Below are 16,443 nucleotides of genomic sequence, written 5' to 3' on the forward strand. Positions count from 1 at the left end.
CCTCCCGTTGTCGCGCTCCTTATACGACGACGGTTCGTCGTTTTGAGGGGAGGAATGTTATAGCGTAAAGTCAAGCGCCTGCGCACTTGTCGGGAACTAGGGAGCAGACAGGGCTGTGAAGAAGACGTCACCCAATATCACGTTGACCGACCTCTGTCCAGGACGACAACGCGACAGCTGCGGCCTTCAGGGGAAGAGAACATGCGCGCCACTCCCAGCTTGTTGCGGCCACTTCTACATCAGAGATTAGTCACATCAAGACTGACTTGGGAATTGTGTATACTGAAGAGATTTCTTTCTTGCATGTCGCCCTTTGCTTGCAGCACTTCTTTGTTATTGTCAGAGTTAAGTATTGTCATTGATTCGTTTCGTAATGAAACTATTACGATTTGCTAGAACTATTGTCTAGTGATCCGAGAAAGAGATTTCCTAGGCCAACGTTATTCGACAGCTTGGCAGTATACAACAAAATTCAGTCTGGAATCGGAACTAATGTGTTGTAAGTACTGGTAATAATATAACTTTTTAACTGCAGACACAAGTTGCTGGACTGTCAGCACTTGAGGTACAGAAGTAAATTCAGTGAAAGATCTCAAATGAAGATGTATTTTAAGTGCAGAGCTTATATGTCAGCAATCTGGATATAAGGAAATTCATAAGAGTTTAATGTAAGTTCCATATAGCACCAAACATGCATCTAAAAAGTATTTTTCAGTAAAAAAAATATTGTAGAAAACTGTTCATTAGTAATCGAGAATTATTCAGTTCATTTTGAATTTTCAGCAAAAGGAGAGTCCCTCTTTGAACTTATAGTAGTCCATAAGTACTCTTGGTGTAATGGTACTTGAGTCGTATGTACTATGTAAATATGGGTGCAAACCAAGGCTGCCGGATATACTTTTCTGTATTCTTTATTTTATAAGTAACAAAGGTCACATGGAAGGCTTTTTTTTATTTTACTTCAGAGTCGTTTGCACTATATTTAGCTTGATCCTAGGATGTCTACGAGCCGCTGGTGGTTGTTCCGCTTGGCTAGGTCCAGCGGCGTGTCCCCATTGTCATTCCTGACTTCTCTGTCGGCCCCTGCCTCCAGTAGCGCAGTCGCCACGCCAGCGTGGCCACGCCATGCCGCATCGTGCAGTGGTGTGTTCCCACTTTCATCACTGGCGTCATGGTTGGCAAAGGATGCTGCCAGCAGCCGCACCACGGGTGCGTGGCCATTCCATGCAGCCTGATGCAGAGGCGTGTTCTGCCAGCGGTCCCTGGCGTTGACATCAGCTCCATCCTCCAGCAGACGCCTCACCACCTCCACGTATCCCCTGGCTGCTGCCCAGTGCAGTGAGTTCTGCTGGTTCTCGTCCTTCGCCTCCACGTCCGCTCCCACTATCAGCAACGTTCGCACCTTGCTCACTGACCCCTCCTTAGCTGCCGCAATCAGCAACTTGCCCTTCTCTTCTCCAGAAAGATCCCTGCAACAAAAGGAGAATACTTACAGCTCCAAACACACACGCCTGAGGAGGAAACACTATGGCAGAAGCAGAACTGTGATGAGTCCCTAAAAGTCAAGAAGGTTACTGCAATGCACTAGTGTCCAAAATTAAAGCTTCTAACTGCGATTTCCCATCCTGTGTCCAATTCACGATGTAATCATGCAAACTGTCAACAGATGTCTGCACAACCGTGTTCTACACGGAAGTTGGCATTCGAGTCAACGGACAACCACGCCCACGACGAAGTCAGTGCAGCTAGCAATTGGGTAGTGGTTGCTGGGTACTCCCACATCCGCAGTCGCTGTAGACACAGTCACAGATGGTGCAGTATGGTACAGAAAAGACGCAATCCAGGCTCTCCGCAGTGGAGGGCCATAGGAAGAATGGGAGGAGGACAGTCACAACCTGATGTGGCCCGATGGCTTAATGTGAATCACTCTGTTGTTTCTCAGATGTGGCGACTGTTCGTAGAGACGGAAACTGTATCTCGAAGACGAGGGCAGACCACATGTGATAAGAGAAAGGGAGGACCGTAATTTCGTTGAAAGGGCATCACGGTACTACTACACGGCTACTGGCACCTCACCTCGCAGGATGCACTGGATGTGTTGTATCTAGGCAGACGTTTTACAGAAGATCTCACCAGAGTGCCACTTATTGTCAGGGGCCCGTGGTTTATGTACCTCTGACACTTCACAGAAAGAAATGTGTAGAGTGAAGTCATCAACATCCCACCGAATGGCCCAACAGTGGGCCAATGTTATCTTCACATGTGAGTCCCAAAATGGTCTGGAGAGCGATTCTCGGCGTATTTTCATATGGAGTGAACGTGTAACAGGATTTAGTGACCCAAATATCTTGCAAAAGAGACTGATATCAGGGAGGTTCTTTAATGGTGTCCTCAGCGATTATGTGGACTACCTGAACACCTCTTCATGACATTGTATGGGTGAATTGGCAATGCTTAACTCCAGTCAGGTATCATAATCTTGGAACCTCATATGCCGTCGTTGAGAGGTGCTGTGGCCTACCACTTCGTATTGATGGACGATAGAGGTATGCCCCATAGAGATCAGCTGATTGAAGTTTTCTTGGAAATGGAAGATATTGCACACCTGGGATGCTAAGGTCGATCCCCCAATTTGAATCCCATAGAGCATATCGCGGATACACACCTCTACCAGAAAGCTTCAGTGAGTTTGTTAAAGCTTTGAAATACTGTGCACGGCAGAGTACACGAGAGGATGTTGAAAATCGTACATTCAAGGCTACAGCGAAGAGACAAAAGAGAAATACGAAACGTATTGTGGTCTTTATGACGCCAACCCATTCTCCCCATAAACAATGGAGGCGGGCCAAGAACTAATAACAACAATGATTGAAAATAGAAGACAGAAGTGGTAACACACTGCAGAAAGCATTAACAAGACACACAGTAGTCGGAAAACGTAGAGACTGCTCAAAAATTAGATGGTATACCTGCAGGTACACCAGGCTTTGCTGGCGGTACAGCAAACCAAATAGCCTCCCAACTGCAGAAAAACCATAAAGCGAAACACAGACTGAAGAAAGGGCATACGAGTAGACTAAATGCTTTCCTAGAAGAAAATAATGATACACTCGATCATAAATTCATAATATCAGAACTGAAAGAAGCAATCAAAAGTTTAAAGACTGGTAAGGCCGCAGGCCTAGATGATGTTGAAAATGAACGGATAATACGTCTTGGTGTTCGCTCTAAATTGTGGCTGGACGAATTCCTGAAATCTAGAGACAGGCAGAAATAACTGCAATTCTTAAGCTTGGTAAGGACCCAGAAGATCCTAAGAGTTATCGGCCAATCTGTCTGTTGTGCACAACACACAAACTGTTTGATACTAAGCAGATGCAAAGAGCTTACTGAGGGCACCCTAATAAATGAGCAAGCAGGATTTCGGCCTGGCAAATCTTGTACCAGTCTAGCTCTCAGCTTATCCCACTATATTGGAGATGGGTTTGAGAAAAGACAGGAATGGTGTTTATAGATTTTATGGAAGCATATGATACCATCGACCTCAGAAATCTCATTGCAAAAGTGCAAAAAGCAACAAAAAGCCCTCAATTGACTGCTGTACTCAAATCAGTAAGGTATTTTGTTGAGTTCCAAGGTAATAAGAGCAGATGGAGACTACAAAAAGATGGGCTTCCCCAGGGCAGTGTTCTTGACCCATATTATTCAATATTTATACAAATGACCAACCTATTAGTCCTTGGTCAAGATCTTCCATTTATGCTGATGATAGGGCAATATCAGCTCAGGCAGTTACTCTTGATAGGACACTGTCATTCAAGTGGCACATTGAGAAGAGCAGGGCAGAAATCCAATCACGGAATAACTTACTTGGCAAGCTAACAACATCAAAATGTCGACCTAATCCAAAAGTTTTACACACCACCACAATAGCACTCTGTTACTCTGCTGCTGAGTTTGCAAGCTGCACACTGTCCTGAACCAGATGTGTGGACATATTACTGGATGTCTTAAGCCAACAAGAGTAGAATACCTATACTGCTTGTCATGAATTGCTCCGCCAAATGTCCGATGTTCAATACAGAGCAGAATTGAACGAACAAAACAGGTTCAAAATCAACGTCATCAGGTCCATGGGTACCAAACGGTACCAAAACGCCTTATGTCAAGAAGTAGTTTTCTCCACTCAACCGAACCGCTCACAGGTTCACCAAAAACTTCTAGAAAAAGACTGTGGCAGGAGCAACAAGAATATGCAGACGATTCTGAGGAAGTGCTGCCATCAGGTGCGGAACTTGTGTGGGAGAGATGGAAAACCCTGAACAGGCTATGTTCAGGAATGGACAGATGTAACAAATCTGCACAAGTGGGGAATTGGTGAAAGTGATTTGTGTCTGTGTGGGAACATCCAGACTATGAACCACCTGCTTCAATGTCCGTTAGTAAACCATCAAAGAGCATGCACTGCCCGGGACCTGATGGCGTGCAGCAAAGTAGCGAGGGCATATGTGGACTTCTGGAAGAATGACATGTGAAACAAAGCCTGTAAAAAATTTTATTATACTGTATATAGTTTTCCATGAATTTTATTTTATAAATTAGCATTGTAATATTGTAAATTTCATAGAGGACAAATTATTCTATAATGTGTGGATTTATTGTAATTTGTTTGTAGTACGCATACGAAATATATGTAGTAGTGAGATGAGTTGCATCACACAAGCATCCACCAACAATTCCATAAGACTTGAGAGTAGTTCTGCAGGAGGAATGGTGTTATTGCCTCCACATGAGATTGAAGACATCATTCACAGCTTGCCGTGTCGATGTCAGGGTTGTGTGAGCCAGATGTGGTCACGGCCAATGCTGAGCACATTATCCAGTTGGATTGTGTGTGCAAATCTGTTAAGTTGGAAATAACGAAGAACATTTTTTTCTACCTTTATGCGTATTGTAGTTGTTCATGTTATTTGTTCTTAACATTGTTCCTACTTCACTATCACCTGTTTGTACTATTTTATGGCAAATTAAACGCAACCTCGCAAAATTTCAGTTTGTTGCTTTAATTTTGGACACCAGTGTACATCGAATTTCATGCGCTTTTCATACCATTCAAATTACTAGGCAATCTGGGTCTTGGCTGCGTGAACACACTAAAGACCTGACAGCATTTACATAAACTTTTGAGGTTCTTGCGGTCTTCAGTCCAGAGACAGCTTTGATGCAGCTCTCCATGCTACTCTACCGGGTGCTAGCTTCTTCATCTCCCAGTACCTACTGCAACCTACATCCTTTTGAATCTGTTTTGTGTATTCATTTCTTGGTCTCTGATTATGATTTTTAGCCTCCACACTGCCCTCCAGTACTAAATTTGTTATCCCTTGATGCCTTAGAACATGTCCTAGCAACCCATCCCTGCTTCCAGTTGTGTCACAAATTCCTCTTCTCCCCAATTCTGCTCAGTACCTTCTCATCAGTTATATTATATACCCACCTAATCCTCTGCATTCCTCTGTAGCACCACATTTAGAAAGCTTCTATTCCCTTCTGTTCACTTCCATTCATGGCTACACTGCATACAAATACTTTCAGAAACGACTTCCTGACACTTAAATCTATACTCGCCGTTACCAGATTTCTCTTCTTCAGAAACTCTTTCCTTGCGATTGCCAGTCTACAGTTTATATAATATCTGTTTCGACCATCAATAGTTATTTTGCTCCCCATATAGGAAAACTCATTTACTACTTTAAGCGTTTCATTTCGTAATCTATTTCCCTCAGCAGCACCTAATATAACTTGACTATATTCCATTATCCTCGCTTTCCTTTTGTTGATCTTCATCTTATATCCTCTTTTCAAGACACTGTCCATTCTGTTCAACTGCTCTTGTAGGTCCTTTTCCGTCCCTGGCAGAATTACAATGTCATTAGCAAACGTCAATCTTTTTATTTCTTTTAATTCCTACTCCAAATATTTCTTTTGTTACCTTTACCACGTGCTCAATATACAGATTGAATAACATTGGGGACAAGCTAGACCATAGGATCAAAACTACCTAAACACCTTATCTAATGTGTGACTGACCAACAAATGTAATGAAAGGACGATCCGCCAGTATAAAAGGAGGCAGAGACACATGTGTTGTCAGCAGAGAACCAGAAATAACAGAATGGCTCCATCAGGGAGGTTCAGAAATTTCGAATGTGGACCTGAGTAACAAATGTACCAGTAATATTTCAACCCTTACATAGTAGCCCTTGTGAAGTGGAAATGCAAAGGAACAACCATAGCAAAAGGTAGAAGAGGCGGATCCATGTACCGACCAATAGGGATCATGGAGCTTTATGGAGGGTCGTTGTAAAAAATCGCATGAAACACCGTAGCCAGCACAGCGACTGTGCACAGGGAGGTAAAAAGAAGGGGGCAAAATGGTCGAGTAGCCCCCCCTCCCCCCCAATGAGCCACACATTTCTGCAGTCAGTGCTAAGCAACACTTACGTTGGTGTAAAGCGTGACGCCTCTGGGCGATGGATGAGTGGAAGTGAATGGTCCAGACAGATGAACCAACTGTGGCAGCCCGATGGAAGGTTCTATTTTCGGTTGATGACTATTACCTGCCATTTTGTGTAATGCCAAAAGTGAAGGAGTGAGAACATGGCGTTACATTATGGGGTATGTCCATGGTTATGTTATTATTCCCTTATTGAGCTTAAGAGAACACTAAATTCGACAGTATATGAGTCACGTTTTTCAGCTTTAGGTACTGCATACAATACAGTATCATTGTTTGTATTAGCATCACAGTGCTCCTTGTAATAAATCATTATCGGTCACATGAGAGTTTGTGGACAACAACATTCCATGAAAGTATAATTCTGCCATGAATTCCGAGCCGCGGGACTGCTATGGTCGCAGGTTCGAATCCTGCCTCGGGCATGGATGTGTGTGATGTCCTTAGGTTAGTTAGGTTTAAGTAGTTCTAAGTTCTAGGGGACTGATGACCACAGAAGTTAAGACCCATAGTGCTCAGAGCCATTTGAACCATTTTTGAATTCCGAGCTGAATCCAATGTAACTGCTTTGGGACGAGTTAGAAGCTGACTTCGCTGCAGATTGAAGAGTCCAACGTTGAGGAAGGATGGGTTCTCATTTTTCCACTGAAGTTCAGACCCATTACTGAATTTTTACTCAGCGGAGTCGAAGCCTTCATAGAGATGAACCTTTGACACATCCCTTATTAATGTTCACTAATGAGTGTCGAGAAACTGTCGATGTAACTGAATGTCTACTGAGAAACGGGCCATGTTATTTGCGTGTGACAGCAACACCTACATTTTGATGTTACAAACTGTGTGTTGCAGCCTCAGGAATAACATGTTAAACTTTCTTTGTGAACTAAAGACATTTCGGTACAAATAAACTCTATTAATCTGTCAAATGAAATTGTTTTAGCCAGTAGTTATCTAATTGGTTTGATGTGGTCTGCCACGAATTCCTCTCTTGCACCAACCTTCATTTCAAAATAGCAGTTACACACTACATGCTCAATTAACTCCTGGATGTAGGCCAATCTGTCTTTCTCTTCAGTTTCTACATCCCCTTCGTCTTGTCAGTCTGTCCCCATGTCACTAATTCTGCAGAGTACCCCCCTCATTCCATATCCAAGATGTCCACCTAATTTTCAACACTTTTCTCTAGCACCACATCTCAGACGCTCGTAGTCTCCTCAGTCACGGTGTTTTGCCACTACGATTCAGTATCATACAAACTAGTTCTCTAAACATAGATTCTCATAAATTTCTTCCTCAAATTATGACCTTTATTTCATAGAAGTAGAATTATGTTGGCTAGTTGTACCAATTTTGTCTTTGCTATTATGCTTTTTATGCCCTTCTTGTTCTGTATATCATGGGTTATTTTGCTTCCAGAATTCCTTAATATAGTCTACTTCATGACCACCAATTTAAATGTAAAAATTCCAATATCTGCTACTTCTCATTAGAAATTTATTTCCGTGGTTCATTCTCAATTAATATTCCTTACTCATCAGACTCTCAATTCAATTCAACAGATTCCGTAATTCTTCACTTTCTCTGAGAACACCATTGTCATCAACAAATTTTTTCTTAGGCATCCTTTCACTGTTAATCTGAATCCCACACTTGTACCTTTATTATATTTCCATCATAGCTTCTTCGATGAATAGATTGAATAGTAGGGGAAACGACTGCACCCTGTCTTAGACACTTTTAATCTGAGCACTTTGTTCTTTATTTTCCAGTATTCTTCCCTCTTGGTTCTTGTACATATTGTAACCTACCTGTCGTTACCTGTAACTTACTTACATTTACGTAAGGCTTTCGAAGATCCTGCAGAATTTTATGTTGTCAAACGCTTTTTCTAGGTAAAAAAACTTTTGACTGTATTTTGACTTTTCGTCAGACTTGCTTCCAATATCAAGTAGAATTTTCGAACTGCCTCTCTGGTGCCTTTACCTCTCCTAAAACCAAACTGACCGTCATCTGACAGTTTCTCAATTTTCTGTTCCATTCTTATTTATATCATTCTCAACAGCAGCTCGGATGTATGAGTTCCAAAGACGATTGTGCTGTTCTTTTCACAATTATCTGCCCTTGTTACCTCTGGAAATAAGTGGATGACTTTTTTTCTGAAAGTGAGACGGTATCTTGATTCTACACTCTAACTTGGATGCCACTTTCCCCTATGAACTCAGTAGTCATGATTAAATTTTATGTATCCTTTTAGCTTTATTTGTTATCAAATCGACCAGAGTTCTTTTAAATATTGCCTCTAACAGTACATCCTCTATATCTTCCACGCCAACACAGATTGCTTCCTCCTCCATGTCATCAGAAAAGTTTCTCCTTCATAGGAGCTGTCAATGTAATCTTTCTATTTATCTGCTCTCTCTTCTGACGTTGGGAATGGAATTCCATGGTAATTGTTATATTGACTTTTCTATATTCTGTGTCAGTCCTTCCTCCGATTGTTTGTTTAAAGTTTTGTCTTAAGTTTTCTGCTGTTATTTAGCCTTGGCTACCTAGAACATGGTACATATGTCAATCCTAAATGACTTTCATGGAGGTGACAAGTTGTGCAAAAGTGATGTGCACATACGAAGATAGCGGTAGTATCGCGTACACAAGACATGAAAGGGCAGTGCACTGGCGGAGCTATCATATGTAATCAGGTGATTCATGTGAAAAGTTTCCGACGTGATTGTGGCCATATGCCCACACAGCGAGAATTAACAGATTTTTCACACCGAAAGGTAGTTGAAGCTAGACGGATGAGACATTACATTTCGGAAATCGTTAGGGAATTCAGTATTCCAAGATCCACAGTGTCAAGAGTGTGCCGAGAATACAAAATTTCAGGCATTACCTGTCACCACGGTCAAAGCCGTGGCTGAGAGCCTTCAGATAACGACCTAAAGCAGCGGCTTGTACATAGGTTGGTCAGTGCAAGAGACAAGCAACACTGCGTGAAATAACCGCAGGAATCAATGTAGAATGTACTACCAACGTATCTGTTCGGAAGTGCGGCTAAATTTGGCGTCAATGGGCTGCGGAAAAAGGTGACCAATGAAAGTGCATTTACTAACAGTATGTTATCACCTGCAGCTCCTGATCTCATGACCACTGTCCCAACGTTCATTAGAGTATCGCGTAAAAATGTGAAGTAAGTCGTTAAGAGCTTTTTGAGATTCTGGTAACATTGTTAACAACGTCTTTTACTTTCGAAATAGTACATACAATGAAGGATTGCAGTACCAAGATAAAGCTGTGCGACGTAAACGAAAGTTGGTAGGCGTGTTTCTACATCTGAATGATGATGACTTTTCGCGGCAGTCACGTCGCTTAAGAGTGGCGCTAGTAGCACCACTGTGAGGGAGCAAATGAAGCCTGCTTTAATTATACGCTGTAACGGGCTCGAGCGTTAGTTACATTTTGAGACTGGACGTAGTGAGTTTATGTAGGGCAAAAATGTCTTTGAGACGAGAAAGACGCATTTATCAACATCTCATAGGGATTAAACGAAGTCTGTAGCGGACTTGCTTGACTGCAAAAGGCGGGCGTAACGTTGATGTTCAGTGCAGCGTTCTTTCACCGTGGGTGTGGTTTGACCTATGTAAGCCATACCACATTGGCACGATATCTTGTAAATTCCGGCCTTTCGTAGTAACAGATTGTCCTTAACCGATCCCACAAGGTCCGCAATCTTCGATGGTGGGCGGAAAACCACTTTTACCTGAAATTTTCGGAGGATTATTGCTATTTTAAACGACGTGTTGCCAACGAAAGGAAGAAAAGCTAAAGATTGTTCCGGCATGTTCTCCTCTTTATTCACTTCCTGCTTCTTAGTTTTAACTGTTAGTGCCCTGTTAATCTGCCGTATGGAATACCCATTTTCATTGAATACTGTCTTTAGATGGGAGAGTTCTTGAGGTAAGCTATCTAGATCTGAGACGGTATGAGCTCTATGAACAAGTGTTTTAAGCAAACTCATGGTTTGCTATGGGTGATGGCAACTCGATGCTTGCAGGTACGAATCAGTATGAGTGGGTTTCCGGTAAACTGAATGCCCTAGAGAACCATCATTCTTCCTTCGAACCAGGACATCCAAGAAAGGCAAACAACCATCTTTCTCTATTTCCATGGTGAACAGGATGTTGCTATGAATGGAGTTGAGGTGATGTAGAAATTCCATTAATTTATCTTCTCCATGAGGCCACATACCACATACCGCCAAAATACTGTTGGTTTCAGGGCAGCTGGTTCAAGCGCTCCCTCTTCAAAATCCTCCATAAAATGGTTGGCCACCAAAGGAGACAGGGGACTACCCATGGCGACACCGTCAGTCTGTTCAAAATATTCTTGATTAAACATTAAATAAGTTGAGGAAAGAGCATGCCTGAACAAAGCAGTGATATCAACAGGAAACATGCTACCAATCAGTGTCAAAGAATCTGCAAGAGGAACTTTTGTAAAAAGTGAGACCACATCAAAACTTACTAGAAGGTTTACACTGCTAAGACGAAGAGCCCCCAGTCTATTGATAAAATCAACTGAAAAAAACTCACAGCCTTTCTGTCTGTTAACACACTGGACCTACATCTGGAGTTATGATCTGGGACAGCAGGAACATTCTCATGGTTATCCCCACACCTTGTCTGTTTCAATCTGGTGATTCGACCCGTTCTACTGCCATTAACGAACAGCATTCCAGGGGCAGTTTTTCAACAGGATAACGCTAGCTCACTTACCGCTCTTGTAACCCAACATACTCTATAGAGTGTTGACACGTCTCTTGGCATGCTCGATCACCAGGTCTGTTTCCAGCAGAGTAGATATGGGACATCATCTTACAATTACTCTGGCATCATTCACCTACAGCATTAATCGTCCCTGTACTTACCAACCAAGTGCATCAGGCATCGAACTCCATTTCAAATACTGACATCCGATACTTGAGCAACGCAACGCATGCATGTCTGCACGCTTGCATTCGACCTTCTTACAGTGCTCCAACATTTCACGTTTCCAGTGGCTTATCTTGCATAAAACATTAACTTGCGATCTTGCGGTGTTAATCAGTTAAATATGTTACCCTGGCAAATGTATTCCAGACGTTCCAGTGTTCTATATTCTTTTAACTCAGTGTATGTATGACTGTAAACTATTTTTGTTTAAAGTAGTTGTCGCCTGTAGTCTTCCAAAGCCTATATTTATGTAGGACCTCTAACTAGTCACCACAGCCGTCTGATGCCGAAGAAAAAAGGAAGCCATGACTCTCTTCGCCCCGTACATTGTTATTCACATTACTACCATGTTACGCACGATCTGTTATCCATCCTGGCTTTTTTAACTGTCACTCAACAAACTTTTCACTCCATTATCGAGTATTGTCTTAATATGTTTCATTTCCTGGTCTTAATATTTTATTTCCTCATGCTGATGTTTCTCTGTCGCTTTGTAGCCAGCTTCTCCTCTTGTTATATCTGTCTTTTTATGCCGAAACATTCTTTCCTTTCCGTGTCTTATCTCTTGTTCAACAACAATAATTTATTTTCTAATTTGCTTTCTGCCCATTTTCTACTGAGATTCTGCCAATTTTATGTCTAGTACGTACAACACAATTTACAGAGGTTGCCTGACATCATATTCATTAATTATTATTGATTATGCTGCATCATCTTACATTGATGAGTTTATGGCTCATCTACATAGTCTTCTTCGCTGTACTCTCTATCTTTAGTCTTTCCTGCTACACTTACTTCTCGTTGGTTGTCTTCTTATGTCAAATGGCATATGCTATTTGTATACGACAAATTGGGTAAATACATATCAGGCTCTCTATCTTAAAAAATTTCAGCGTACATTCTCTGTATCTTTCTATATTATCAGACCCATGGATGAAGTTTTGTTGACTGCCTGTGTGCATAAAGCTTTTAGACTGGGAAAAGTATTCTGAGAGGTATTTGCTCAGTTTGGTGCAAACATTAAATGTAAGACATCGTACATCTGTGGCTGACCATAATAGGTAATTAAAGCCCGAAATCCTTGAATCACTGGGAGAGAATATGTTTTCATAAGTCCACTGAAACATTACTGATCCCATTCTCATTCTTAAAATACTTGGTAAGGTCAGACTCATCTATTGTCCAATAACTTGTTCGATTCTGCTCTCATTAATTGTAAAGGCATGTTGAATACTCTGAATTGCAACTTTTAGGCCTGTAGAATTCAGGCATAAACTGAAATGTGTCCTGCAACAATATCAGTTCACTATCAGACAGGATTATTTTACAAAGCGTCAGTCAAATATCGGTGACTACCACTATAGATCTATGATTTCAAATAAGAAAAGTGAAGACAAGACGAATTTACACTGAAACTGGACTGCGATCAATAGAAAGAAAAACTTCTGTCACTTCACCTGTAAAACTCCCTGAGCTACAGGAGCTTTTACAGCTGTCGATATATGGCTACTGTGTCCATCTCCACTCAACCATGCCAACACAATAGGATTGACCTGATTTTTATTGATCCAAAATGGCCGCCTTTATCAATAGGACATCGACAGGTCCGACTTCCACTTTCGTTTAAGCTTTTGTTGCCACGAATGATTTCCAAAAACTGCCACTAGACGTTGTCACATACGTCTCTCGCAGTAGGATATAAGCCACGGATCTCAACTGATTCCGCTCCCTCAGCTGCGGTGTTACCACACACCCTGTGAGAGAATTTCTCATCATACCGTTGGGAGAATAATCGTGGAAATCCAAGTTAAGGGTTCTTCCCTCCTAGTTAATTCATAAGATAGGAAACCATCTACGAGTACATCCAAGCCTACGTGAGTACTTCGCTATTCACAATAAAGTGCCTGGCGGAGGGTTCTCTGAACCACCATCCAGCTGTGTCTGTACCGTTTCGCTCTCGTACGGCGCGGGAACAACGAGCACCTAAATTTTTCTGTGCGAGGCCTGAGATCTCTTATTTTATCGTGGTGATCATTTCTCGCTACTTAGGTGGGTGCCAACAGAATGTTTTCACAATCGGAGAAGGAAACTGGTAGTTGAATTTAATGATAAGATCCTGTCACAATGAAAAACGTGTTTGTTTTAATGATTGCAAATCCAATTCACGAATCATGTCCGTGGCACTATCTCCACTACTTCGCGGTAATAGAAAATGAGCTACCCTTCTTTAAAATTTTTCTATGTCATCCGTCAGTCCCACCTGATGCAGATCCCACACGGCACAGCAGTACTCCAGAATAGGGCGGACAAGCGTAGTGTAAGCAGCCTCTTTAGCAGACCTGTTCCACATTTTAAGTGTTCTGCCAATGATTCGCAGTCTTTCGTTTTCTCTACCCACAACAATATCTACGTGATCGTTCCAGTGTAGGTTATATGTAATTGTAATCCCTAAGTATTTAATTGAATTTATAGCCTTCAGGTTTGTGTGAATTATCGCGTAATCGAAATTTTGTCGATTTCTTTTAGTACTCGTGTGAAAAACTTTATACTTTTCTTTGTTCAGGGTCAATTGCCACTTTTCGCACCATACCGATGTCGCATCTAAATCATTTTGCAAGACGGTATATGACAGCATCATCTACAAACAATCTAAGAGGGCTACCCATATTTTCTCCTACGTCGTTAATATAGATCAGGAACGACAGAGGGCCTATAACAATTCCTTGGGGAACGCCCGATATTACATCTGCTTTACTTAATGTCTTTCTGACAGTCATCATGAATTCAGTCGCGCAGCTGAGGCAATATTCAATAGGCACGCAGTTAGACTAGGAAAGCCTTCAGGAAATCTAAAAATATGAAATCTTTTGACATCCCCTGTCGATAGCACTAATTACTTCACAAGTATAAAGACCTGGTTGTGTTCCACAGGAACGATATTTCCCAAGCCCTGGCTGATAATGTGTCAATAAATCGTTTTTTTTTTTCGAGGTAATTCATAATGTTCAGACAGCATAAGTTCCAAAACTCTACTGGAAATCGACGTTAGGGATATGGGTCAGTAATTCAGCGGATTACTCCTATTTCCCTGGTTGAGTATTTGTGTGACAAGAGCAATTTTCCAGTCTTTAGGTGCGGATATTTCTGTGAGCGAGCTGATATATATAATTGTAAATATGGAAGTTTTATGACATCATATTCTGAAAGAAACTTGACAGATATACAATCTGGACCGGAGGCCCTGCCTTTATTAAGTGATTTAAGCTACTTTGCTACCCCGAGGATATCTGGTTATATGTTTCTCACTTTGAAGTTATTCTTGATAGGTATTCAGGAATATTTATTTCTTCTTATTTGGTCAAGGCGTTTCGGATAACTATGTATAATAACTCTGCTTTAGTGGCACTGTCACCAGTGACTTCACCATCGTTATCACACAGTCAAGGTTATTGACTGCTCCTTTCCACTAGTGTGCTTAATGTATTACCAGAATATCTTAGGGCTTTCTGAGAGATTACTAGGCAGAGATTTCGCTGAAAACTGAAACTGCTCCCAACACACCAGCACAGTCGTTATTTTTGGGGAAATATTTAGTGTTATCTTACACAAGTCAGCTGTGTTACGAACTGAAAACGAGTCATGCTAAAAACCTGTAGAAGAGTGTATAGATCCCCTCATATCCTTTCCTCGTCGAACGTCAGAATTAATGAAAGGAAAAACTTTATACGAGACCTGCAACTTCTGCTTCGAAAAAACATAGAATAGAAACATTCGATTTCTTGACTTTATCACTTGGCTAACTGCCCAACATGCAGCGCTGTGATTGTGGTCAGTCTACACGTAAAGTGACTGAACTCACCGCAGGAGAGAGACGACGGCGTCATCAGGGTGGGGAGTCGTCTGGGGAGAGGTGGGGGGCGCAGCTGTGGCTGGCCTCCGGCCTTCGTCGCTGTGGCCACTGTGCGGCTGCGAGGAGGGGCCGGTCCTGCCCTCTCCAGCGCTTGGCGTGCTGCACAGAAGGAACACTGCTTCCAAAAGGGTTTCCACGTCGAGTTGAGTGGGCAGATTACCACAGACGATACAGCTGAGGTACTGTCCACACACAGATAATAGAACACACACTGCCAACGACAGTAGTGGCCCACGTAAGACGAATGACAGCATTCAGGTTATCATACATCTTCCTTCTCCTCATTTTCTCATACCTGTAGCCTAGAATATTACACAATATTTGGTACAAAATAAAAGTAAGATGTGTACAAAGCTCAACAACTGTGCTTACAACACCCATTGGTCAACATAATTTCAATAGACAACAGCATAAATCACAAAGAAATTTGAATGACAGTAACCCTTAAATGCACTTAATGTGGTACTACCGTCATGAGATGGTGTTTGCAGCTCGTGTGTTAAGGGGGGCTGGACGTAAAATGGGCTGACTTGGAGCAGAAGAGGCACCACAAGACACTAATTTCTACTGTCTATATTTTTACAAATAACTTCATAGAATTTTTCTCAGCATTACCAGGATTCATAATCATAGCAGTGGAAGTTCAAAAACATAACGAAATAATTTTTTTTACGTGTGAAACTTTACAATTTTTTCACTTACTATTGGCTGCATTTTTTGCTATAGGTACACTTTTCGTCATAAGTAAGAGAGATTCTTCGATTAATTTTGCACAGCATACAATCCATACATAAAGGTGTATGAAATTCCATATTCTATTTAATTTACAAGAAAATCAATGACCTGTTACATTTTAAACTTCATGTTAAAAAAAACTCAAATTTTATAGTTAATTATCTCAAACATTACCACAGTTTTCAATAGAGATGGAAAATTCTAGAGTTTTGCATTAAGGGGTTTGTGTTTAATAAGGATACCACGTTGGAAAAGGAATGGGATATTTATTTTGGATGTTACATGTACCTGCG

General features: G+C 41.5%; 1 protein-coding gene across 1 annotated transcript in view; it reads right to left on the reverse strand.

Moving 5' to 3' along the window:
• Window positions 1-893: 893 nt before the first annotated feature.
• The window catches only part of LOC126108871 (poly [ADP-ribose] polymerase tankyrase-1-like), a 63,662-nt gene continuing 48,112 nt past the window's right edge, over window positions 894-16,443 (reverse strand). Inside the window, exons 3-4 of the mRNA XM_049914234.1 lie at window positions 15,365-15,514; window positions 894-1,469 (exon numbers count right to left, since the gene is read on the reverse strand). Coding sequence (XP_049770191.1) covers window positions 983-1,469; window positions 15,365-15,514 — 637 coding nt within the window. The 3' untranslated portion in view covers window positions 894-982. The remainder of the gene's footprint in view (window positions 1,470-15,364; window positions 15,515-16,443) is intronic.

The sequence above is a fragment of the Schistocerca cancellata genome, chromosome 11 (assembly GCF_023864275.1).
Source record: "Schistocerca cancellata isolate TAMUIC-IGC-003103 chromosome 11, iqSchCanc2.1, whole genome shotgun sequence".
Taxonomy (NCBI): domain Eukaryota; kingdom Metazoa; phylum Arthropoda; class Insecta; order Orthoptera; family Acrididae; genus Schistocerca; species Schistocerca cancellata.